This window comes from Lemur catta, chromosome 20 (assembly GCF_020740605.2).
Source record: "Lemur catta isolate mLemCat1 chromosome 20, mLemCat1.pri, whole genome shotgun sequence".
NCBI lineage: Eukaryota > Metazoa > Chordata > Mammalia > Primates > Lemuridae > Lemur > Lemur catta.
Window position 1 is genome coordinate 21872458 of NC_059147.1, and position 27238 is coordinate 21899695.

At 35.4% G+C, this 27238-nt stretch overlaps 1 protein-coding gene across 6 annotated transcripts in view; it reads right to left on the bottom strand.

Moving 5' to 3' along the window:
* The window catches only part of NFAT5 (nuclear factor of activated T cells 5), a 118982-nt gene that overhangs the window by 60505 nt on the left and 31239 nt on the right, over positions 1-27238 (bottom strand). For all 6 annotated transcript variants that reach the window (XM_045533375.1, XM_045533371.1, XM_045533377.1 and 3 more), the window contains one exon: positions 5229-5354. In XM_045533375.1, coding sequence (XP_045389331.1) covers positions 5229-5354 — 126 coding nt within the window. The remainder of the gene's footprint in view (positions 1-5228; positions 5355-27238) is intronic.

The window sequence follows — 27238 nt, forward strand, 5'->3', positions numbered from 1 at the left end:
GGTAACTTTGTGGCTAGAATGACTAAGATATGATGGTATGCAAATTGTCTAACAATTCCTATCACATAGTGGGAACCCAAAAATGATAATATGTTTTCTTTACCTTATTTTTTGTATAGCTTTGTTGTTATAGATGGTATAGAAATTCCTATTTTTGTGGTTGTTTTTGTTTTTTTTTTTTGAGACAGGGTCTTGCTCTGTAGCCCAGGCTGGAGTGCAGTAGAGTAATCATAGCTCACTATAACCTCAAACTCCTGGGCTGAAGTGATCCACTTCAGCCTCCCGAGTAGCTGTGACTACAGGCACAGGCCACCACACCCACATAATATTTTTTAAAATTTTTGTAGAGATGGGGTCTTGCTGTGTTGCCCAGGCTGGTCTTGAACTCCTGGCCTCAAGCAATCCTCCTGCCTCAGCCTCCCAAAGTGCTGGGATCACAGGCATGAGCTACCATACCTGGCCTCCTATGGTTTTAATTTAGGTAATTAAGAGATCTGGAATGAATTAAAACATAGAAGTTCTTTGATTATAGGTCATTAACTTAGTTCTCTAATGTCCTCTGCTACAGTGTAAATAGCACTCAAGTTCTTTCAACTGGGTAGAAAATACCTGTTACACACTTGAGATTTATTAATCACCACGGCATAGAATTCAAAGCACTTTCAGTAATGCGCTTCCAAAAGAAAAGATTATTGCATGGATCACTTAATGTAAATTTATGAACTTAAATTATGGCCCTAAAAACCTACAGTGATCCAGTAAGTGGAGATATCCAACAGAAATTTCTATTGTGCATGCTTTATGACCATATATTATCTATACATGTTAAAACTGCTAAAAGGTATTAGTGTTACTGAGACTATGTTACTTCTGAAAGGAATATTAATATATAATTATTGAAAGTAAAAAATCAATTTTGTGAAAATAAACAAAAAAGAATTATTAACTAGTTATTAGGATTCTCTGGCTGACTATAAAACCTTAATTTTGATTAACTTAATCTCCAGTAAGTGGAGATATCCAACAGAAATTTCTATTGTGCATGCTTTATGACCATATATTATCTATACATGTTAAAACTGCTAAAAGGTATTAGTGTTACTGAGACTATGTTACTTCTGAAAGGAATATTAATATATAATTATTGAAAGTAAAAAATCAATTTTGTGAAAATAAACAAAAAAGAATTATTAACTAGTTATTAGGATTCTCTGGCTGACTATAAAACCTTAATTTTGATTAACTTAATGTTTAGTTCAGAATTAGAATAAAAATTTTCAAAGAAACTTGAAATAGTACCCTTAGCAAAATATCACATTTTGATATAAACTAATAACTAACAACTTCATCCCCAAATGAAGACAAGCAGAGGATAGAACAAGAAAATAATTGTTTACTTCCATGAAAGACTTCCCATTTCAAATAAATTAAGGAATCTACGGATAAACCATAAACATATAAGTAGATTAAAAATAGTACTTGACTGAACAGCATGTGAATTATGTCTCAATAAAGCTGTTATTAAAAAAAATAAGAAACTTTCCATATCTTTTTTTATTTTTTTATTTATTCTTGAGACAGACTCTTGCTCTGTTGCCCGGGCTAGGGTGCATCAGCCTAGTTCACAGCAACCTCAAACTCCTGGGCTCAAGTGATCCTCCTGCCTCAGCCTCTCAGAGTGCTAGGATTACAGGCATGAGCTACTGCACCTGGCCTTATATCTCTTTTTAAAAGCCCCAAATTCTGGTATAACTGTTTGTTTTATTTAATTCTTCTAAATAATACCTACATTTTAGTTCTTTATAACCTATAACCTATAGGATTCTCCAAAAAAAACAAAAACAAAAAGAATTCTTTCATGATGTACTTTTATTCTTGATCAACTCATTTTGCCAAAATATACCATTAGTTCATTTGGATAACCTTTTTATTTTAGGAACATGGCCTCTGTCCTAACTACTGAGAACCTAAAATACTGTTTCAGAAAGTTTATATTGAACTTCACTACTGAGAACCTAAAATACTGTTTCAGAAAGTTTATATTGAACTTCAAACTCTTAACTATCTTTCCACTGGGACAAAAACAGAATTCTTGGCCAGGTGCGATGGCTCACCCCTGGAACCCCAGCACTTTGGGAGGCTAAGGTGGGAGGATCACTTGAGGCCAGAAGTTCAAGACCAGCCTGGCAACACAGCAAGACATCATCTCTACAAAAAATAAAAAACATAGCTGAGTGTGATGGTGCATTGTCTGCAGTCCCAGCTATTTGGAGGCTGAGGCAGGAGGACTGCTTGAGCCCAGGAGTTTGAGGAATGATCACACCACTACACTCCAGCCTGGGTGACAGAGTGAGGCTCTGCCTCTAAAAAATAAAAACAACTAAAAAATTGAAAAGTTAAAAAAACAAAATTCTTAAAAATGGGGAGAACAAATAGTTGGTGACTCTTAACTTCACCTCCCAGATTCTGACACATGGCCCCATGAAGGGGAGTGGAATTGTAAGGAAGCTCCTCTTCCTTGACCCCACCCTAGGATTCATAGGATAAAGGGATGTTATTTGATGGAGTGCACAAAAATGTGAATACCGCAGAAGCAGAAAAATGGTTGAGAGAGACTCTTTTACCCAACATTCTAGATTGTGGATTAGCAGCACCATGTCAACTTATTCTTTCAGTAATATGTGAGGAGAAAACAAAAATCTAGATTGGTGAATCTGAGAAACACATTTTAAATGTTTAAATAACAAAGAATGTCTGTGAATACCCATATGCCCAGCCTCTAAATTTTAAAATTTAAATTGATTTAAAATTCATGAAACACAAACCTTTATGGCAGAACTAGAAGTCTGTTTCCACCAGGCCCTCATACCTGATAGCAGCCAATCCAGCTCCTTCAATACTCTGAAGAATTAACTACATCAAGAGTCATCATTTTTATACATTTCATTTATTTTTTAAATGCTATAGATTTTTTAAAAACTCATACAAGTCTAAATTAACGTGCCTTTCCCTATACATCTAGTCTTTTGGCTAGAAAAACATTGAGTAACTTGGTAATATACTTCAAATCTCTCTCTTTGACAATTATATTGCTAAGGATATTGATATGTTAAATAAAAATGCTACGAAATGTTACTCTAATGATATATACTAACTGATTTCCCTACAATAATTATGTAATTTGAACTCTTATCTATAATGCTAAGTAAGGTATAAAGTATAAAGGATTCTTTCTTCCAGTAAGACATCAGAATCCTAGAATAAATTATGTTGCTTACTAAAAGTAAATTGATGTAAAAAAAATTACAAATGACTTGGTTTTAGATCATAGAAACTTTCTGTGTGTGACTATAAGAAAACTATCGCAATTATCTCCTTATTTTTTTCACCATCTTTACAATGTCATTTATTTCAAGACAGTAAGAATGTATTACTTTAGAATAATTCCTTTGATTAAATCTTTTATTTTCATCATTTTTTAACTCATAGTTTTCAATCTAATGTGACTGGAGAAGATTTTATCATATATATGGTGGGGGTGGGGAGATGCAGCGACCCAAATTTAAGAACTTTTATTATTCATATATAACATTTTCTTACAAGGCTTAAGTTGGACTAAAAGGTGAAAAAAAGAAAAGAAAAAAGAAAAATTTTCTGAAATTGGGTGTGATATTGCTTAACAAGAAGACTTATTATTCTTTTTCTAAACCTAGCTAACATTTTTTCAGCTTTTAAAAAGGAACTGGATTTACTGTCAACAGATGTTAAAAAGCACAGAAGAAGCAGACTTTTAGTTCTATACAGATTCAACTTGTCTTTAAAAAACAACCTCAAAAGATACAAAAGAAATCAGTTAGTCAATTTTTACCTGTGGATTTAAAGTGAAATATTTCATAAAATTATTTTATCTTTCTCATATTTTATTATCTGATACAATTTTTAAACTAGATTTAAAACTTAAAATTCCAAAAAAATAATTAGAGCCATTTCAGAACCCCAGTAGATGGATATACAGTGAACCAGGTCACCCTATCAATTTGATTATTAAAAATTCACTAATTCACAATTAAATCCACAGAAACTGTTAGAAAATACCTGGCAACACATGAACAGTGAGCACAGCTGGTAAGTTTCTTTGCCATATTTGAAGTTTTCCTGCCTTCAACCAGGAACGCTTCATAATGCACTATATGGCTCAGGAAAGATTGGTATACAAGGCTAATGGTACATAAGTTAATGCATATGAGAAAAATATCTAAAGTTATATTATAGTACCAATATTCTCATTTAAATCATAATCTTCCACTTCACCGTTGTCTTTTTGAAACTAAAAAAATTCCCCTAAAACAATGGTGTGATGAACTTTAAATTCCATTTTAAAAGACGAGAGGTATTGTATTGGGCAAGAAACCTTTAATTAGATAAACTTCAGAAAAAAAATAAGTGCAAACACACTTAGTAGTCAATAAACCCAACTAAAAAAAGAATTACAGTTGGGCAAATAAATATTACAGAAAGCATTCATACTAATTTATCACCAATCAAGACTTTTTTCTACTAGCTTTTCTGTCCATCTCTTATTCTAATTCAAAATAAAAATTTTAATCAATAAAGTGTATGATTTGAGAGCTCAGTAAAAATAAATTTGATAAATTTCAAACATTACTGTTTGTACTTTTTCATTGATATAATAAAATATCTTTATATAAATATTATATTCAAATCATCCATTACTTTCAATGAATTTAAGTATGAAAAGTCACATATATTTTTAAATGTAAGAAAAAGTTGACAGTAACATGCTACAAATGTAAAAGAAACTTGAGTGCTTTAGTCCTTTTTCAGATCATATAAAATACTTTTTCCTTTGAACAAATCTGTAAAAATAATTGTCAAATAGAAACTCAAATATAATTTTCTATTCACAGCTTTGTATTTAACTTTTTTATGTGCAGTCAACAAAAAACTTAAAACTGATTCCCATATTTAAAAAGAAGGTCCATTTTAGGAGATGCCACTTATAGATGTGCCAATGTGAAACTTTAAGAAATAGCATCAAGAAAATTATATTGAAAAAATTTGAGGCTAAAAGTATATAGTTGAAAACCTCTTTTAAAAACCCTCAAATCACACTCTTTTTAATATGAATGTTGCCAGCACTGTTCATGTTGGCCAGATTTCAAGTTGGCCCTTAGTTTTCTTTAATAAAAGTAAAATGAAATGCATACCAGCAGCAACTACAGCTGGAGGAGGCGAGCCTGCCTCACCACCACTTGTCTGACTCATTGATGCTACAGATGTTTCTCTAGATGGAGGTAACTGTAACTCCTTTGGGAGAAGATCATAGACAGATTCTGTGGGGGGGAAGGAGAAGAGAAAAAAATTTTAAAAGAAAATAGTCAACAACCTAATTATATGTGCACAAAATGACTTCTTATGAGGAAAACTATATTATTCACAAAAATTAGTCCTATATAATTAATGTTGTAAAGAGATATTAGCAAATATTTTTTCTTTTATTATATAATTTTATTGAACTGAAGAATGAATTTTCCATTAGTTTTGCTCCCTGTTTTCTTCTTGGCTTTATTCCTTATCTTCAAGATCGTCTCTAGAAAAAGTCATTAAAATTTCAAACTGGATAAAACTAGATAAAATAGAAGAAATGTCAAATAACCTAAGATGGTCCAATATCTTCCTTTGCAATAGTACAAGCATAACTTACCATCCTTTATATATCAGATAGCAATATGCTAGTGTATATCGGCTTTAAATTGCCTTCTCCAATTAGTCCATTAGTCTAGTCCTGCTCTTTTACCCAATACCCTTTAGCAAATATTTTAATTCAATACTATAATAATTCATTTTCCCCTCCTAAAGAAACTAAAAAAGGAATGTCATGGCCCAAGGAAATACTCTCTGAGCATCTCTAACTGTGAAAAGGCACAAGTATAGGATACTCTTAAATCAGAAAGCATAAATGCCTCTATTAGGTTACCATTACTTCTGTATGCCAGATTAAAGAATCCCATATCTTTTAAAAGTATTTTATAATATTTTAATTGTCCATAAAATTAGACTTATCATTTGTAGTTAATAAATTATATGATTTTTGAACAGAAGTAATTCTCAAAATATCCTCTAAAGGTAGTAGAACCAATGTTAGAAGGAACTTCAAAAGACCAATTAAAAGCATATGTCTATTTTCAAAAGAATTGAGGCACAAAGTATAAGGGACTTGCCTAGTAGTCAAAAAAATCTAATATTCCAACAATTAAAGAAGATTATCAATTATCTGCATGAGTGATTTAACAAACAAAAGTAGCACCATAAGACATTTTATCCTTGGTAACAGACAATACTTTTAGTTAACTGCTTACTGGATTCATAAATACTTTGATCCTCCTAGTTAATCACTAAAGTATGTATCCTAACTTTGATGTGGATGGGGCTAAGGAAGGTCATGAAAGAAAGCTAAAATTAGAAGTTGTACTCTTAAATGATCTTCATTCACAGTAAATAATAAACTTAAAAGTTTCTTTTGAAAAACTCTATTACGTAACACTTGAAATGTTCATCCTCAAAGCATTTGGCAAATTTGGCATCTGTCTGAATATGATATGCCCTGACTGAAAATTTTCAGCTTGTTAAAATGTTGCTAAAAGTCTTAAGAAAATTACTTCCATCTTCTGAACAATATGGGGGAATGGAGATAGGGAGAATCTAATTAAAACAGAAATGATATTATCACTAAATATTCATTTTAACACAATTATCTTTCTCAATCCATGTTGAAAACAAGAGTTCCTTAGATATAAAAGATTTCTGTCCAAACAAAAAGGAAATTTGAAAATAAAACATAGCTAAGATAAAGGGATCTACCAAAATACATTTATGATTTATGTCACGGAAAAAAAACTTTTCCTAGCAATAAACCAGTCACTAAAAGCACTTCACCAGTTAGGACTGTTTCTCCATTTCTCCAATTTTTAAAATAAATTAATTAAATCAAAACAAAATCTTGTAGACTGAAACACTCCACCTTTCCCAAAGAATGGTAAAAGTTGAGTCTTTGTTAGAGATATAAAACCACTATTACAAAACAGTACATTGGAAAGTAACTAAAAACAGAACATGTTACATTCTAGCCCTCTCCAAATTCTGCCCCCTAAAACACAAGTAAAGTGCAAGGTCAAGTGGAGGGTGCAGGGAGCATGGATTTTTCTCATCAAAGGTGTATTCTGATTAAATGACTCAAGTGTCAGGAAACTTAAAAAGTCCTGCCAGAAGTTTTATCTTATCTATCCAAGAGAAGTAGCAGTTAATACAGTCGATACCAGCACAGGCTTTTATTTCATACAGAACTGGGTTGGTTTTGTATTTTAAATAACCTCTCTAAGACTTAAATCTTCATTTAAACTCTTCTTTTACCCGGATAGTTTAAAGATACTCCCTCCAAGCTATAACTGTACAACCTGACCACATACACTAGCCTTTCTCTTAAATCTGCTTCCCATCAGATACCTAAAGATTAAACGAATATAAATTATGCTATTAATGCTATTGTCATTCAGTCCTAAATTCAATCTAAATTAAATGCTTTTACAGTCTCCATTAGCCAATGAAGGAGCTCCTGAACAAGAGCACAGGTACCTTAAATCTATGAAAATGACAGACACTCCTAAATAAGTGCCAGATATTTCATGTTATGCCACAATATCTATCTTTCTTTTGCTGTCTTTTGAATTAGTTCAGATAGATAAGGGAGGAATGAAACTCTAGGTTTACACACACAGAATATGAAGAAAGAATGGGAAATCGACAATGGAAAGGCTGCTTCTGAGGAAAGACTTTCTTAAAAACAAAAGAAAAATTACTTTTAGATTAAGAGGGGGAGGAGAGAATGGGTATAAGATTTCTTTTGGGGGTGGTAAAAATGTTCTGAAATTAGTTAACAGTCATGGTTACACAGCTCTGTATATATACTAACAACCATTGAATTGTATCATTTAAATGGGTGCACTTTATGGTATGTAAATTATATGTCAATAAAAGTGTTTTTTAGAAAAGGGAGAGAGAAGAAAAATAGAACAAACATGAGTGAGATTTACAAAAGAGCAAGCAGGGTATCTAACAATATTCCTGATAAACTACATGGACAAAAATATCTCTTCAAATAGCTTCTATATGAAAAGCAAAATTATGAAGAGGGCCAAGCTGCAAACTAATTTGTTAAGGCTCTTGTACTGGAGGATCAGGAAAATGCTGCAGGCATAATTACCCTAAATTCAATAAAATATGTGGTAAAAATCTTTAAAAGTTCTCGTGACCAAGATGAGGAAACGTAACTTTATAAAATAGATGATTTCTAAGCAACAGCACCCACAAATGTATAGGTTCAACCTGGAGGAAGATGGTTATTATACCAATTACTTGAACAAAGATATTGAATTTGCAAATGACGGGCTTAAGAGGCGTATACTGTGTCATAAGGCATCACAAATCACGAAAGACTGGAATATCTACCCAAAAGAATAAGGTGGAATTTGGCCGGGTGCGGTGGTTCACGCCTGTAATCCTAGCACTCTGGGAGGCCGAGGCGGGTGGATCATTTGAGCTCAGGAGTTCGAGACCAGCCTGAGCAAGAGTGAGACCCCCACCTCTACTAAAAATAGAAAGAAATTATCTGGACAACTAAAAATATACATAGAAAAAAATTAGCCGGGCATGGTGGCACATGCCTGTAGTCCTAGCTACTTGGGAGGCTGAGGCAGAAGGATCACTTAAGCCCAGGTGTTTGAGGTTGCTGTGAGCTAGGCTGACGCCACGGCACTCACTCTAGCCCGGGCAACAGAGTGAGACTCTGTCTCAAAAAAAAAAAAAGGTGGAATTTAATAAGTATTAATGTAACAGCTGGTAAAAACTGCTCTTATGTAATGCACTTACATGTGCTCACTCTCTTTCTGTTTTTTAATTTAACATAGAAGTGATTTTACTTTCGTTTTCTGGGGAATTCTCTCCTCAGTGTACCAAGATGAGGGTGATTGTTTCTCATATATTTTTTCTATTAATGCTAATAATTTGTGTAATATGTGTAGTCAATTCACATAATGCTTCATTATGAATTTTAGTTGATCAAAGTCCCAATATAAGCATACTGCTTAAGTACCCATGTAGTAGAATTAGGGTAAGTGTGTGATATAATAACTCTATTAATGCAAGTTATTAATATGAATACGTGAGAAAAGAAGTTAAGCAAAAAGGGAAGCAGGCTCAGAAAAATCAAGAATTAGTCTTATGTTGGTACAATAGCTTAGAACCTAGGGCAACTGGAAGGAGGAAATGATGGAATGAAATCATGATTTTCAGACTGAAAAGAAACTAATGCTTCCCAAAGTAGGGTGGAAAGGCAAACAACGTAAAAATGGGCTGACTGGCTGGTTTGTTTGCTTGGTCATTCTGGAAACTCTGATTGATCCATTTATGTCACTGATTATTTCTGGGTTAATTCAACCCTTTATTCTTCAACACTGTCTATAAGGAGGTGGAAGAATTTCACTACAGTGCATCAAGCTCAGAGTAGACAGAAATCCTATCCTGAGATGAAGGACAGTGAGAGAGAAGAGAAAAATTGGTAACTTAATAGTGCAACTTATTTCTTATTCTTCTCAGTTGGGCACTCTGTGCCCCAACTACTGATCTCCCAAATCCCAGTCTTCTCCTTCATTCTGTTATTGCTTGTTCCAGGAAGAGATGAAAAGATCTCAAATCCCATACTTCCTCACTTTCCCCCAGAAGAGAGCAGGGATAAAACAGCTGAGAAAAGACATGTTTTTCTTGCTCTCTCTCAGCAAAATAACAACATTAATAACACAATTACAGTTACCATTCATTGAGCATTCTAGGGAGCCAGGTACCGTGCAAAACTTCTTACATATTTTTTTCTCATTTAATTTCAAAACAATTCTATGAGGTAGGTTTCACCAATAAACAATGCAAGACTTGTATTATAATAAAAAGAAAAAATAAAAATGTGTGATAAAACAAAAGAAAATGATAGTTTTAGGACAGTGGTTTCCTTTGATGGGAGATGAGGAGATAGGACAAAGGAGGAACAAAAGTAAATTGGGCTATGCTGGGTGTGGTGGCTCATGCTTGTAATCCCAGCACTCTGGGAGGCTGAGGCGGGCGGATCACTTGCCGTCAGGAGTTCAAGACCAGCCTGAACAAGAGCGAGAACCCATCTCTGCTAAAAACAGAAAAAAATTAGCTGGGCATGGTGGCGCACCTGTAGTTCCAGCTACTTGGGAGGCTGAGGCAGAAAGATCCCTTGAGCTCAGGAGTTTTGAGGTTGCTGCAAGCTAGGCACTCTAGCCAGGGCAACAGAGGGCAAAAAAAAAAGTTGAGCTGTACAGTGGGTTCATGCGTATTCTTTTTATTAATACTAAAATATATAATCAAATGAAATAAATGAATACAATAAAATTAGGGCTATATATGGATAGTGTATAGCCTCACAGAGTTGCTATAAGGCTTAAATAAGATGCTTGGTTAAAAAGGACTCTGTAAGCTACTATTCCTTTTTGTAATTTTCATCCCCACTTCACTCTTGTTAACCTGAGAGCTGGCATTTGGTACTCAATTGCTTTGAGGTCAGACAGTAAAGACCAAAATTGTTACAGGGCCTATCTACTTTATGACTTTTCTCAAGGTGATCATATTTACTTTTATTAATAGGTAATAAAGTTGTATACAGCTAATACTACTGACTTACATCTATGCAGAGATGAATAATAAAAAGTGGGGGAAAGATGTTAAATTAGATGTTTCTGTTCAATTGTCAAGCAAGCGGTTAAATGGAAATATTTGTGGTAATAACAATGTTACTTTGTGTTGGGAATGCTTTAAAAATGTAACAAAAAGTAAACTAATGCTCAGAACAGATATTAGTTACTCAAATAATGTATGGTTCCTAATAATCAGATGCAAACACTACAGTGCTGAAAAATCCATTTGTAAACATTTTTATCTTGCTTTAAATATTAGATTTTATCTTTTGTTAAAAAATTCTAAATGTGAAGCTACTCTAGGCATCTGAAAGAGTTAAAAAAAAAAAAACTTTCCAAAAATTGGGAACTAATTGCCATACTCTTGCATCTCTCCACTATTTCAATAAGCTGGTAAATCCCAAAGCTATGGTTTTAAGTCAGACACTCTAAAACAAAGTGCCTGGCATATCCAGCGTGCCAACATAGTTCTGCATTAAAGAGAGACAGCATTCATTTTGTTAAAAACACTTTAGGCTTGACAGTCATCATACTTGGCATCTCCACTGGAAAAATGTACTGGCTGCAGGTCCACTGGATATTTGGTTTCTACAAGATTATGGAGTCCAAGAATACTGGTAGGTGATGCTCTGTTTTAAAATTTTTTTCTCAATTTCTAAGTTTAAGCCAATTTACTAGTCTGCTGTCACATATTTACTTATATTCATATCGCTTCCTCCAGATTGTATTCTATTACTGTTTTCCTAAAACAATCTAGTGTTCCAAGGTAATTTTAAGTAATAAACAGTTTAGGGAATAAGAAAACTAACTTGACTTCCACAGACATTTTAATATAGCATACCATAGGCTGGGCACAGCGGCTCATGCCTGTAATCCTAGCAGTTTGGAAGTCCGAGACCATCCTGGGCAACTTAGTGAGACCTCATATCTACAAAATGTGAAAAAATTAGCCAGGCATGGTGGTATGCATCTGTAGTTCCAGCTACTCGGGAGGTTGAGGCAGGAGGATTGCTTGAGCCCAAGAGTTTGGGGTTGTAGTGAGCTATGATCGCACCACTACACTCCAGACTGGGTGACAGAGTGAGACCCTGACTCAAAAAAATATATATACATATATGTATACACACACACACACACACACACACACACACACACACATATCTCTCCATATACTTTTCCACTAGGTATTACTTTTCACTTAAACACTTCATAATTATTTTCTTAATAACTTCTTAGCTTAGTTATTTTCTAAATAACTTCTTACAAAGACAGAATGGAATATATATACTAGTCAACTTATTGTGATTATCTACATTTTTAATTTCTTCATGTTATTTTCTGAAGAAATTACTTATGTTTGCCCTAGAAGGAACAAAACTCTCCAGTCATAGGGGATCCATGTACCACTGAGTGAAACATTTATGACCTTATCTATAATTTTCAGAGATCTTACAAGAGTACTTCTTCAATAGAGCTTTAAGAACTATGGAGTCAGGACAGAGTCGAAGAATGGTGATGAGGGCTCAGCGCAGGGTGTTCAGAAGTCTGGGGGATGAGGAAGGTATCTATGGAGAATTGGAAGAGGCCTGGTAAGGGGTTTTAGAGCTTAAGCAGAACGAGGAGGCATAAAGGAGGAGCAGGTGGTAGGGAGAAGAGATATTCCAGGTGCGGAATCCAAGCAACATGACGAAAGTGTCTGTGTAGGACAGCCTAGTGTGTCAGAGCCCCTGTAGGGTGAAGAATATGTCTGTGCAGGAGGAATGGCTCAACTTGGGATGTTGGAGCCCAAAGAAGTGGGATGAGGAGAGCATCCACACAAGAAGGAAGACTGATATACAAGGGGAGAGTCCAGTGCAGGAGGTTGGAACCCAAGCAAAGTGAGAATCTGCATATGGGTGGATTGCCCAGCCCAGGGAGTAAAAGCCTGAGCAGAATGAGGAGGGTACGTGCAGGATGAAGCAGGGATAGTCCAGGATAGGATGTCAGAGCCAGAGCAAGGTAAGGAGGGTGTCTATACAGGAGGCATCCAACAGAGGGTATCAGGACCTAAGCAGTAAGGAGGATATCCACATGGAAGGACTGCCTAAGGCTGGGTATCAAAGGTTACCCTGCAGGTATGAAGAATGTGCCCACTTGGGAGGAGTGGGGGAGCCCAGCACAGGGAGTTCTAATCCAAGAAGGTCCAGGAGGGCATTCATGTGAGACCACGGAGCCTGAACAAGAAAAGGAGGGCATCTATGTACAAGGGCTGCTTAGTGTGGGAAAGTCAGAGACTAACAGGGAGAAGAGGACATTTCCATGGATGGGCAGCCCACCATGGGGTGTTGGAGTTCATATGGGGTAAGGAAGACATCCACGGGGGTCAGGGGAGCAGGAGCAAAGCGTAGCTTTAGGCAGGGTATCAAAATCCTAGCAGGAGAGGAAGACAGCAGTCTATCTGCCTAGCAGGGCTGTCCAATGTGTGAAGTAAGAACCCAAGTAGAGTGAGGAGGGTGTCCACAAGTGAGCAGGAGGACAACTCTGGGTGTCTAGAGCATCTACGTAGGTGGCAAGATGTGGGAGTTCCAGTTCGGTAATTAGGGCATTAATGTGTCAGAAAGAGGGAAGTGGTGGCAATGGAAAATTGGTTATACAAAGGGAGATTGATCAAATAAGTAAATATATTAAGATTAAAGGAAATCAAGTTTCTTACTGTCAAACAAGGGCATTACAAACATGGAAAGAGATAAAAGGAGAAGAAACCCTATGGTATTGCATTGCAATTGGAGATAGCGGTGTAAACTCCTGACAGTCAGTATGTATAGATAGAAAAATTTAGACATAAATGTATAATGTATGTGTCCGTGTATACAAAGATACACATATTCCCTAGCTCTGTTCTCTGAAAGGTCCTAGGAGCAGCAAAACCTCAAAAGCAGGCTCATGCAAAATGAACACAACAAGTAGCCATATTTTGGTTTCTAAATACTATTCTCCACCAAAAGTAATCAGAGTTTCTTGGAGAAACAGGTAGTATCAGGGCTGGGACAGGAAAAGTACAAGATGAACCTGGAATGTATTGTTTTGCTAAAGGTAGGGAAGTATTCAATGAATTATGGGGACATATCAAAAGGAAAGAGAAGCCAGCCTGAAGGGGTTCCCACTGGACAAATATAAGACACTACGAACATATAAAGAATAATAGTAACAGATTATAATCTACTGAAAATATAGAAACCCACACTGACATAAAACAGTAATGAATAAATTGAAAGTTTAATGAGAAATGGGATATTTATTAATATATAGTTTTAAAGTACAATGCCACAAAATACTTATTAATTACAAAAGGAGAAAAGGGGTAACTTCAAAGTGAAGTCTGACAGACACCACCTAAATCAAGTGATCAAAGTATCAGCAGTGATGACACAAATCAAAATTATAAGCTACCTGATAGGACAAAATAAGGACACATCATTTCTATGATTTTCCTGCAAAAGATGCATAATTTGAATGTAATTATGAGGAAGTATACAAACCCAAAAATAGAGACATTCTACAAAACAACTGGTTTATAATCACAGTATGAAAACCACGAAAGTCCAGGAAAGCCCAAGGAACTATTTCAGACTGAAGGAAACTAAAGAGACATGACAACTAAATGGACATATAATTCTAAACTGGATCCTTTTGCTATAAAGGACGTTACTGGGACAATTTGCAAAACCTGAATGGGATCTAAGGATGAGATGGAAAAAATGTACTGATGTTAATTGATTCAGAAAAAAAGAAAAAAGTACTTTCCACTATACTCACAATTCTTTTATAAGTTCAAGATCATTCCAAAAAGCACATAAAGGTACATGTTTCATTAAAAATTTAATAGTTAATTACTAAGGATTCCAAAAATTCATCTGTTACTGGTATTAAATTGTTTTACGTGTTAAAATTTCAATTTGCAAAGAAATTAATATATCAAAGGAAACAAACTTATTTCATGTCTTCATGTTTGATTATCTGGCCATCAAAAAACAATCTACATTGTTCTCCTTCCCACTTTTGCCACAGTTTCCTCTTAAAATCAATCAATCAAACAAAACCAAATACTTTGGTAGAGAAAGGTAGCAGAGTCTTGGTTAAAAACTACATGATGAGTTAACTCTTGATCATATTTACTTGTTTGACATCTTATTGGTCACACTCACAGACTCAGTATTTTTGGCTATGCCATCTCATCTTCACTATCACCTTCAACTTGATAGAACGGTAATTAAACATTCACTCAACATTTATTTAGCTCCTTTACTGAACTGGGGACACAAATATAAAAGAAAATCACTCTTAAGATCACAGTCTACAGAAAATAAAATGAGTCAAGTTTAAAGTAATGCGGCATGTGTTTTAGTAAAAGTATGGAATGTTATGCAACTGGAGAAGAAGGAACCCTTAACGTTATCTGCGGAGGATCAGAGAGGGCTTCACAGAGGATTTGATACCTAAAGTCAATCTTGAATACTGAAGTAAGTATTTAGCAGACAGATTTGGAAAAAGGGAGGAGAAACTGTAAAAGCAAACCTGAACAAAAAGAGTTATTTTATTTCAGTTTTTCAAGTAATTAAATTAGAACATGGGAGTTCCAAGGAATAACTCAAGATGAAGCTATTAAAGGGAGGGTGAGGCCAGATTATGAAAGTCCTTGTAATATCATGCTAAGCAATAAGGATTTTATCCCTCAAGCACATAGGGAGCCTTTGAAAGTTTCACACAAAGAAATGATAAGCTCAGACTTATATTTGAGGAAGATCATCCTACCAGGTTCATGTAGATAGATTAGGTCCTAGAGGTGGAGATAAAAAGGTTTTTGCAATAATGGCCTAAGCAAGAAATACTGAAGTCCTGAACCAAGGAAGTACCAGTGAGTATGGTGAATAGGATATGAATTTAAAGATCTTTAGGAAACAGATAATTTGAATGGGATGACTGGCTGCAGAGGGACAGGGAGGGAAAAGAAAAATAAAAGAGTTCCAAGTAGTTCATAGGAATTCTGGCTTGGGAAAACTGATGGAAGGTGGTACCACTTCCCATGATACAGAATATGGGAGTTAAAAGTAAATCTGAAAACATGACAATTCAGGTTTTTTTATTATTATTATTTTTTTTTTATTTTTTAGAGACAGGATCTCACTATGCTGCCCAGACTGGTCTCCAACTCCCGGGCTCAAGCAATCCTCCTGCCTCGGCCTCCCAAAGTTCTGGGATTATAGGCATGATCTACCAAACCTGGCCTTGAGAATTCAGTTTTAAATGATAAATTTGAGGTGCTGATGGGACATCCAAATGAATACATCAACAGGACAGAGGTCTAGCAATTCATGCTGCTGGGCACATTTCCTCCTTTACTTTTTTTTAATACCAAATCTGTCCTAGAACTAGATTAATTTATTTAGAGTTATTCCTTGCTTTTAAAAATACAGACATGTAAGAAATAAAAATTAAGCTTGCTCACAATCTCACCACTAAATAATAAAAACACTAATATATTTATGCCTCCTTTTCATATTTTTCTATGCAAATTTTTTAAAAGTTGAATAATGTACATAAACTTAATATCAAACATTTCATTGAATATAACATATTAATTTCCCATATGTACCATTTCTTTGACACCCCTCAGATTGTTACACATAATCTTTATGTCTATTTCCTATTTCTCCAATTGAGTTGAAAATCCTTCATGGGCAGAAACTATGTCATGTCTTCTCTGAACAGACAATCAATGTTTGTTGATGAAGTTATCAAAATATTAAGGAAAGCTACTGGGCAATAATTCTAAGTTATAAAATAAGCTTCAGGAAAATTTCTAATATTCATATTATTTCAGAGACACTGCTAATAAATAAAAGAGGTAATAAATAAATATATCAGCAGTGAAGAGGCAACATTGTACTTGCTATAGAATGAAATAAGAGGTTTTCTACTCTGGCTGGCGCAAAGAAGCCTCATAATCCAGCCCTTTGTGAGCTCTGGGCATTGTTCCCTCTAATCCTCTCAGGCAGTTTATTCCCCAGCCTTTATTCCCCATATGCACCCAATGATCACTACTCAACTAAACACTCGAAGGAGATCCTCTACAGATCTCCCTTCTCTCCAGTACTCTGCCCTGAGAACTCTAGCCATCTTGGTACTCTAGTACTGTGCCCGGAGACTTCTAGCTCTACCACCTCAACTTAAGGAGACTGTTGGGCTCTGCATGGGTTCTCCCTTTCTGCACCATAACCTGGGAACTTTCTCCACCAGCCAGGGCACTTGTAGGGCTCATCTCATTTGTTTTCTCTCTCATGGATCATTTTTCTTCATTGCCTGATGTTAAATGTAAAGAGAACAATTGTTTCATACATTTCATCTGGCTTTTTAGTTGTTTCAGGCAAGAGTGTAAATCTAGTCTCTCTGTGAATATACCTTGGCTGAAAGGAGAAGTTATTCTATTGCCATTTTAACCCCTATCGATATGTTCTTTGCTCAGAAAGGATGAAGAATTAATATTACTATGTTCTACTTGACAACTTCTAATAGATTTGAAGAATTTTCAGATTACTTAATTTAATGTTCGATAAATATTGTATGTGCCCCATGTAACAAACATTGATCCCTGGTGGTCTAGTGGTTAGGATTTGGCAAAAACAAAACAAAACAAAAAACCAAAAAACAAAAACAAAACAAAAAAAACGTTGGGTTAAGCCCTTTGAAGCTTACAAAAATGAGCCTTAATCTTGTACAAGAACAAAAATTCTCCATACATATACGACCGTATTCTTTATACTCTAGGCACAAAGGAGAATTTAAAAAGAAATTTAAAGATGCAGTAGTTCCTGCCCTCAAAGAACTGAAAATCTAGCTGGAATAAGGATATATATGTATATGTGTATATATATATATTCTTATATATTACATTAATATAATATATCCTATATAATATTGGTATATATACACATGTACATATATACACATATATGTACACATACACATATATGAAACATTTAAAGAATAAAAATAAGCTGTACAATATTGACAATGATTATAATTAAAGACCAGAGACAGGAAGCCAGGGTTTTGAGTAATCAATAAGACTCTTTGAAAAGGTGCCATCTGAATCAGATTTAGTAAGATAGCCAGCACAAACCTATCACACACTGGTCAATGGCAATAAGCAAATATAGACTCAGATACCTTCTAAAGCCTAGTTTTGACTGTTCATAGCAGCAGTAATGAAAACTAGGCTATTGAAACGTATGATTATGTGGCAGTAGAGCTATAAAATAACAGAGCTAATTAAATATTTGTTGAATGATATTTATGAGTGCCTACTTTATGACTCTGCAGCCCTACTTCTCTCCATTCTCCTCTTTCCTTACACATTTTCATCAAGATACAATGATTTTTCAAACCTTCAGCCATTACTACCTTACCTTTATTTCTTTGCAAATGCCATTGTTTCTGCCGGAAACCTCTGCCTGTGACCTTCTCACAACCTCTATCAACTGTTACTTCTTCCCATAAGCTTTTCCTGACCACTCCAAATTTTTTGTTTTGTTTTCTTAGAGATGGGGTCTCGCTCTGTTACTCAGGCTGGAATGCAGTGGTGTAATCAAAGCTCACTGTCACCTTGAACTCATGGGCTCAAGCTATTCTCCTGCCTCAGCTTCCCAAGTACTAGGTATGAGTGGCTACACCTGGCCAATATATATATATTTTTTTTTTTGGTAGAGACAGGGTCTCACTACGTAGCCAGGCTGGTCTCAAACTCCAGGCCTCAAGCAAGATTCCCACCCGGGCCTCCCAAAGTGCTGGGATTACAGGCATGAGCCACCCAGCCCAGCCCACTCCAATCTTAGCTATCTCTCCTATGTATTTCCCTACCAGAATACTTACCACACATTGTTTGACAATTGCCAGTTTACTTAGACTATTACACATCATGAGGGTAGTGGCTGTGTCAGTTTCATTCACATTGTCTCCTCAGCAATAATAGATAGTACAATGTCTGACACAAATAGGCAATCATTTGATAAGTACACGAATGAAGAAGGAAATATACTCTGTGGGAATATATAAAGTTGCTGACAGACCATATAAAGAAAAAGAGGCAGGCGTATCAGAATGGGGAAAAAAAGCCAGGAAAGAAGCTAGAAAAAACAAGAGTCAAAGGAGTCTCCTTTGGAGAGTATAGTGTCAAAAAAAGAACAGAGTCTTGGGAGCAAACTGACAAAAGTGCAAATGTCTCATTTAGTTCAAGTAAGGAAGAACTTGAAAGAAAGCATTTATTTGATATGGCAAAAGGTACTTTTTTTCTTTTTTTGAGATAGAGTCTTGTTCTGTGGTCCAGATTAGAGTGCTGCGGCATCAGCCTAGCTCACAGCAACCTCAAACTCCTGGGTTCAAGTGATCCTCTTGCCTCAGTCTCCCAAGTAGCTGGGACTACAGGTGTGAGCCACCATGCCCGGCTAATTTTTTCTATTTTTAGTACAGATTGGGTCTCGCTCTTGCTCAGGCTGGTCTTCAACTCCCGACCTCAAGTGATCCTCCCACCTTGGCCTCCCAGAGTGCTAGGATTACAAGTGTTAGCCACCGCACCAAAGGGTACTTCTTGATACTTTTGCCAAAGAAGTTATCAAGGGAGTGACGGGGACAGAAGCCAGAGGCAAAGAGTTGAAGTCTAAATGGAAGTGAGAAAGTAAATGCAAGGTAAGGCATAATACAGACTACTATTCCACAAAATCCTTACAAAGAAAAGGAAAAGGATACTTAAGGAGACAGGGCCATAAAGGGTTTATTTGATTGTGTGGAAGAAATTGCATAGGCTGTACAGTATAAGGAAAATGGCCAGTAATGAGGAAAAGCTTGAAGATCCAAAAGAGAGCATACAGAAGAAGTTTAATTTTTAAAAAATGCCATCAGATTTGACAATTATGAAATCATAAGTGAATTTCCTAGAGAATGCACACTAAACAAAGGGTTAAGGGACAACTGGATGAAGAAAAGGAGATTAGCATAGTAATGAATACAGGCTGAGTTTCTCAAATATGAAAATCTGAAATGTGAAATGCTCCAAAATCTAAAACTTTTTGAGTACTGACATGACACTCAAATGAAATGCTCACTGGAACACTTTGCATTTCAGATTTTCCAGTTGGGAATTTAGGTTTAATGCAAATATTCCAAAAATCCGAAATCTGAAAGACTTCTGGTAGCAAGCATTTCAGATAAGAGATATTCAACCTGTATATGCAGTTTTTCTAGAGCACTGTTACAGGATTACACTACCAAAATGAATTAGTTTTCTAATGTTCTTTTTAAGTACCAGGGCCATTTTTGAAATTAGAGGTACCTCAAATATAGAGGTACCTCTACAGAAATGATACTTAAAAGCAGTTTGACAACTACTAGTATGAAGAAAACAAACACATGAAAAGGAATAATGAAAAAGGAGAGTAGGAAAATATAAAAGAAAGAAAAAGTATGTCACAGAAATAAGTCAGGAGAATGAAGCTGCCACAGAAAAGAGATTGGGAATTTCTTCCACTGACATGAGAGAAGAGGAAAAGAGAGAATGAGAAGACCAAAATAAATTTTCAAGATGAAGAGGTAAAAAAGTTGAGACACTTTAGTGGGATAGATTTACTGTGCTCTAGAAGAGAATTCAGTTATTTCTATTTGCCAGTGGCTATGCTCTAGAAGCAGATGCTTAAAAGGCATTTAAGAAATCCTTCTTTACCCATTAATGTTTAAAGGACCAATTATATCATATGAAAGAATTAAGGGATTAAGACTCAGGGGATAAAAGTTTTAGTACTAGAGGTTGTCACTGTTATTAAACAAATGCACATAAATTCTCATTTGGATTGATCAGAAAGTCAAAGTCATAACTATATATAGCAGATGATTAGTAGGCACTTCAAATATTATTGTAATCTCTTTTTGTGCATGAACGGACATAAGGCAAAATGGAGAAAGTCACAAGCTTCCTTAGAAATGTCTACAATCATACAAAGCAGATGATCCTTGTATATCAACGGTTTATTGTTTTCAATAAATAAGAGGTAGGCATGTCATAATGAAAGAGCAAAGCTGAACTGGGCTTTCATTATAGTTCTATCACTTATTTTTTGTGTGACCTTGGCAAGTTACTTACCACAGTAAGTCTCAGTTTATAATATGGTGGCAATACCTATCTACTTTATAGAATTGCGAGCACTACAACACACCTAAAACTATTATTAATGTATCAATTGGAGCTACTAACATAAATGAAAGCCTTAATTCCTGCCCTCAAAATCACACGCAATGAAGAGGTGTTACTGAGATATTCCACAGGCAGTATTTCTTTTATTACAAAGGCAATCAGGTAAATACCTCATGCTTAATTTTACTTCAAAATACACAGCTTTCCTTTCTACAGGTCTTGTACTTTCTACAGTATCTACCTGGACTGCAGAAGTGGTCCATTTAGCCTGCACAGTGTTTTAAAACATTTTGAATTAGTTGTCAATATTTAAAAATCAAATTTACATAAAAGTTCCAGACTTTTGGCTTCTCTTCATAAACCACAAAATCTGGCAACACTAAATCTATATTCCCACAAGGAAAACTGGAGCTGCCTCTTTTCAGTGTGCTCTCCAGATACCAAAAGCACCATTCGGCCAATTTCACAGATCTGTATTACACTGTGCCTTATAGGGATCTGAGTTTTCAATCCCTGCACTAGGAGTTTCAAGATTGAGGTCTTTTTATAGAATGGGAGGGGAAGACAAAAGGTGAGTTTTTCCTGAAGAAATCTTGCAAGAGCTTAAAAACTGCAACAGTAAGTGGTCTCAACTTTCTTGATCATACATCCCTCTCCAGAAGCAATTTAATGAGAAAAAAATCTGCCTACAATAGCCAAGGCTGGTAAGAACCTATCTTTCAGAGGATAAAATAAAGATGCAGTACAAAAACACTTCCTATTAAAAGAAAAAAGGGAATAGACTTTCAGAGAACTTAACAGTCAGGCTCTTCAAGAGTTTACTTAGTCTATTTCCTCATTTTACAGATATAAAAACTGAAGACCAGAGATTGAGAATTTGCCCAAAATCAGATAGTTGATAGCAAAATCAGAATTAGAAAGAAGTTTCTCAAAATCAAACAGTTCAATTAACATTTACTAAGCACCAAGCCATGTGTAAGGCTCCATGCAAAATGCTACAATATAAACATACAGTCATACTCTTTACAATATACTACTTTTCCATTCTTTTTTTATTAATATTTTTACAGAATTTTAAAGACTCCAATAAATGCCACTTTCCTTAAACAAACAAACAAAAAAAACACCAAAGCTCCAACTTCTTAGACTCAAAAGAATTGAAAATTGATACTCAAATACTGGTACACATGTGCTTAAACATGTGAACACCAGCACTATTTACAATAGCCAAAAGGTGGAAACAACCCAAATGTCCACCAATGGATATGGATTAATGTGTAAACAAACTGTGGTATCCATACCATGGAAGAGTATTCACTTATAAAAATAAATGAAGTATTAATACATGCTACAAGGCGGATAAACCTCAAAACATTATACTAAGTGAAAGAAGCCAGACCAAAAAAAAAAAAAGGTCACATATTGTATGATTTCACTTATATGAAATATAATAGGTAAATCCACAGTGATAAAATACAGATTAGTGGATGCCAGGAACTAGGGGTGGAGCAGGGGAATCAGGCAGAGAATGCAGATGGGTACAGGATTTCCCTTTTGGGGTAATGAAAATGTTATGGATTTAGATAAATAGAGAGAGGCACAACACTGTGAATTGTTTACTCTAAAATGGTTGATTTATGTAAAGTACAGCTCAATAAAAATTTTTAAAAAGATAATTCCTTATTTGAACACCAGGTGGAATATGCCACCTAATTCAATGGGATCACTCTTCCTACCAGGAAAGAAAATCCACTTGAGTACCTACTAGGGACGAAGTGCAACGCTAGACACTTTAAATATACATTATATCAGCAAATCTCACCCAACCAGGAGAGATAAATTTATCATAGTAGGGAGGAGCAGGGAGTTGGGGTGTGTATGTGGTTCTGGTACCAAATTGTTTCAACCTGAAGCTCAACTCCACTGCTTGATACTATGTATCCCTGGACAAGTTGCTTTTAGGCTGTTTTACTCTCTGTAAAATAGAAGTAATGATGCTATCTACACTTCATGTGGTTGTTCTGAGGATTAAATGTGGTAATCCAAAAATCCACTGAACCAGGCTCTTAGGAAGAATTAAACAAATGTCAGCTATTAAAATTAATTATATAATTAAGTATAATTAATATAATATTAATGTTGTTGGAAATTTGTAACTGGTAGGTTTTTCCACCACCAAAAGCTGCTGCACATAGTAATACTGACGTGCAAATTGTTCAAATCTCAAGTTTTTTTAGAATATATATGAAGGAAACAATAATTTTAGAATTTTTTATATATATATATATGCATATATATATCTCATAGAATCAGACCTCAATAGAGAAATGTGTTCTGTTGTAACTCCTGCAATGCATGATATGAATGAAAAACTTGAAGAGAACTTAGAGGATGCCATAAATATAAAATCAAAATCTATGAGAAAAAATTAGAAGATGGAATCAGGCCAAGCATGGTGGCTCGCACCTGTAATCCCAGTACTTTGGGAGACCAAGGCAGGAAGACTGCTTGAGGCCAGGAGTTCAAGACCAGCCTAGGCAACATAGTGAGAATCTGTCTCTACAAAAAATAAAAAAAGTTAGCCAGGTGTGGTGGCACAGGCCTATAATCCTAGTACTCAAGAGGCTGAGGCAGGAGGATCACTTGATTGAGCTGAGTTCGAGGCTGCAGTGAGCTATGATCGTGCCACTGCACTCCAGTCTGGGTAACAGAATGAGACCCTATCTCTTGGGCGGGGGGAAAAAAAAAGTAATCATAAAAGTTTCAGTGTTAGTTACAATGTTCTACTACATGAAGATTCAAATTTTAATATTTATGATTTATTAGGTTATAAAAGTAATGGACAAAAAGGATGTATAAAGGATTTAAAGGAGGTGTAAAGGTAATATATCATTACGGAAAATTTGGAAATTTTTTGAGACAAAATCTCGCACTATTGCCTGGGCTGGTCTACAGGCACATGCCACCATGCCTGGCTAATTTTTCTATTTTTTGTAGAGATGAGGTCTCACTATGTTGCTCAGGCTGGTCTTGAACTCCTGGCCTCAAGCAGTCTTCTTGACTTGGTCTCCCAAAGTACTGGGATTACAGGTGTGAGCCACCATGTCCAGTCTGGAAATACTTTTTTTAAGTATAAGGCAGAAAATAAAGCCACTTCAAATTCCAATTTCCACAGATCACCATTCTAACATTAGTCTATTTTCTATTAGTCTTTTTTTTTTTAATAAAACTGGGATCATAGTTTTATATTTGCCTTTAAAAAATTTAGCATGCAATCATGGACATTTTCTTCTATCATTAAATATTCTTTGAATACATCATTTATAATAAAGCATAGTATTCCATTTATGAAGGATTATTAAACAAAAGATGATAATTGAGATTTCTCTACTTTCCCTTAACCTAGAAAAGGACAATAACATTAAACGGCACCATGAAGGATTTTCATTAGCTAAACAAAATTTTTAAAGAATCATTTCATCTCAGTTACAAAATTCTCCCAATGAAAAAAAGTCTTATGTTTTAAATGTTCTTTATTTAATGGACTGGAAAGCTGATACTTAAACTAATACAACTAAAGGAAGTTGCAGAGCAAGGATTTTAATCCAGATCTGTCCTGACTCCAAAGCTTATGCACTTAACCACAACACTATAGATTATAGGATGATCTGGGTGTAGAATATAGCAGAAGAAATTTAGAAACAAAAGACAAATTTAAGTGCTTAGAATGATGCTCATCATTATAGAAGGCTCTACATAAGTATTGGCTATTATTCTTCACAGGAAATTAGTATGAAGAAAAAACGGTTTGTGCTATGTTCTTTACAATGATGTATAATAAAGGTTAAAATATACAATAAAAATAATGATTCATTACCAAAGGATTGGCTAATTAAGTAAATTTTGTTATTTACACAACATAATGCTTTACAACTATTCCAAATTATAATAGATCTGTATATTTAGTAAATCAGTAAGCAGATAAAACATGTATTATATAATCCCATTTACGCAGAAAAGTATAAGCAGATGTATATACACACACAGAGATGTCTGAAAGAATAATGACCAGCATATTAACAGTGGTCCTATCTAAATATGGCAGCACTGCATGAGATATGTCTTTGTTTTGTACTTTTCCATATTTTTTAAAAAAACATATAAATGTGTGTGTATATGTATTTTTAATTGTAATAGATTAAACATAAGACAGCAGTAGCAGGGAAAAGTAGTACAAAATGAAAAAGAAAAAGACCAATGGGGAATAACTTTAAGGAAAAGATGAAACTTGAGCTTGTATCTTAAAGAATTCCTTTACACCACCCCTATTATTAATATTTTTCTATCATATTCATCCTGTTAATCATGCCCAATCCTGAAAGACCCTAACCACCCACCTTCAACATTCCTGTACAAAATAGCTTCTAAATTTTGATGGAGAAAATAAAAACATGCAGACGAGTACCAGTATGAATTCATGATCTTCCTCAAAGTAGCTCAGGATTCTTTTGTTAAAAAGTATTTATCATCAGCTTTATTCCCTAATTCCTCACAAATACTCTCTTGAGGCCACTAACCTGTATCTATCATTCTTGGCAAATGACTATTCATCTCCACAGAGAAAACAGGATATAGGGTATGAATTTCCCATACCTCCTTTCCCAGATACAAATTATCCTTACCTCTGTCCCTTTGGGCTCAAAAAGAGAAGCAACCCTGTATTAGGTCCCTTTTTCTTCATTGCTCCTTCAAAACTTTTCTTCTATTAATTATTCCTGTCCTTTATCTTCAACTCCCTCATTCCACAAAGCAGTCCTATTTCTATCTGTATCTCTTTCTAGCTTCCACACCCCACTGCCCGTCTTTCCTTTCACAACCACCCTTCGTACAGCAGTTTTCTTCCTAGCTGCCTCCACTTTCTCCATTCACATTTATTACCCAACCAGCTACTACTTGGCTTCTGTTCCCACCACTCCATTCAAATTGCCCAGTTACCAGTAAACTCCTAGTTGATTTATTTCCAACTTCAGACACGAATGACTGCTCCTGCTTTCAGGAAACTCCTCTCTCTGCTACCTTCTGTTTCTTTTCTTCCTTCGTTGGTTTTTCTTTAGTCTACTCCTCTCTTCATGCCCCTTAAATATTTTGTTTATTCTTAGAGAAATAAATCGTCAACCTACTTCTTTCTCATTCTTCTCTCCTGATCCAGAATTCCACCACTTCTTACTACCTCCATTACTACCATCCTGATCTAATTGTTTCACCTGGACTTCTTCAATTGCCTCCTAATTGATTTCCTTTTTACTCTTACAGTTTATCATCTACACTGTAGCCAGAATAATCCATTTAAAGCCTAATTCAGAAGATATCACTCCTCAGCACCCATCTCAGCATAACACTCAAAGTCCTTACATGATCTAGCACCCTAGTAATCTCTCCCACGTTAGCTCCTACAACTCTCTCCTCCTTACCCATTCTGCTCCAGTTATTCTGGCCTCCTTGCTATTTCTTGAATATGCCAAGCACCTTCACAACCTCAAGATCTCTTTACTTGCCGTTCCTTCATCTGGAAAATTCGTTCCCCAGATATCTCCATTGCTTACTCCTTCACTTCAAGTCTCTGTCCAAATGAGGCACCACTCAAGGCAGCACAACAATAATGCTTTACAAAATAGCATCCCCTATCACTTTCTTATCCCCACTAATCCTGCTTTGTTTTTTTTCACTCCCTGACATTTTTTATTGGGAAATAATTTGCATAACATAAAGTTTACCTTTTAAAGTGTACAAATCAGTGGATTTTAGTATATTCACAAACTTGTGTAGTCATCAATACTATCTAATTCCAGGACATTTTCATCACCCCCAAAAGAAAAGCCATCCCCATTAGAAATCATTCTCCACTCCCCCAACCTCGAATCCCCGGCAACCACTAATTTACTTTCTCTCTCAGTAAATTTGCCTATTCTCACTCCCTGACTTTTTTTTTTTTTGAGATGGAGTCTCACTCTGTCACCCAGGCCGGAGTGCAGTGGAGTGATTATAGCTCACTGCAACCTCCAACTCCTAGCTTCAAGTGATCCTTCCACTTTAGTCTCCTAAGTAGCTGGGACTATAGGCATGTTTGCCACGACAATGGGATAATTTAAAGAAAATTTTTTTTTTTTTAGAGAAAAGGTCTCACTATGTTGCCCAAGACCATCTCAAACATCTGGCCTCAAACACCTCAGCC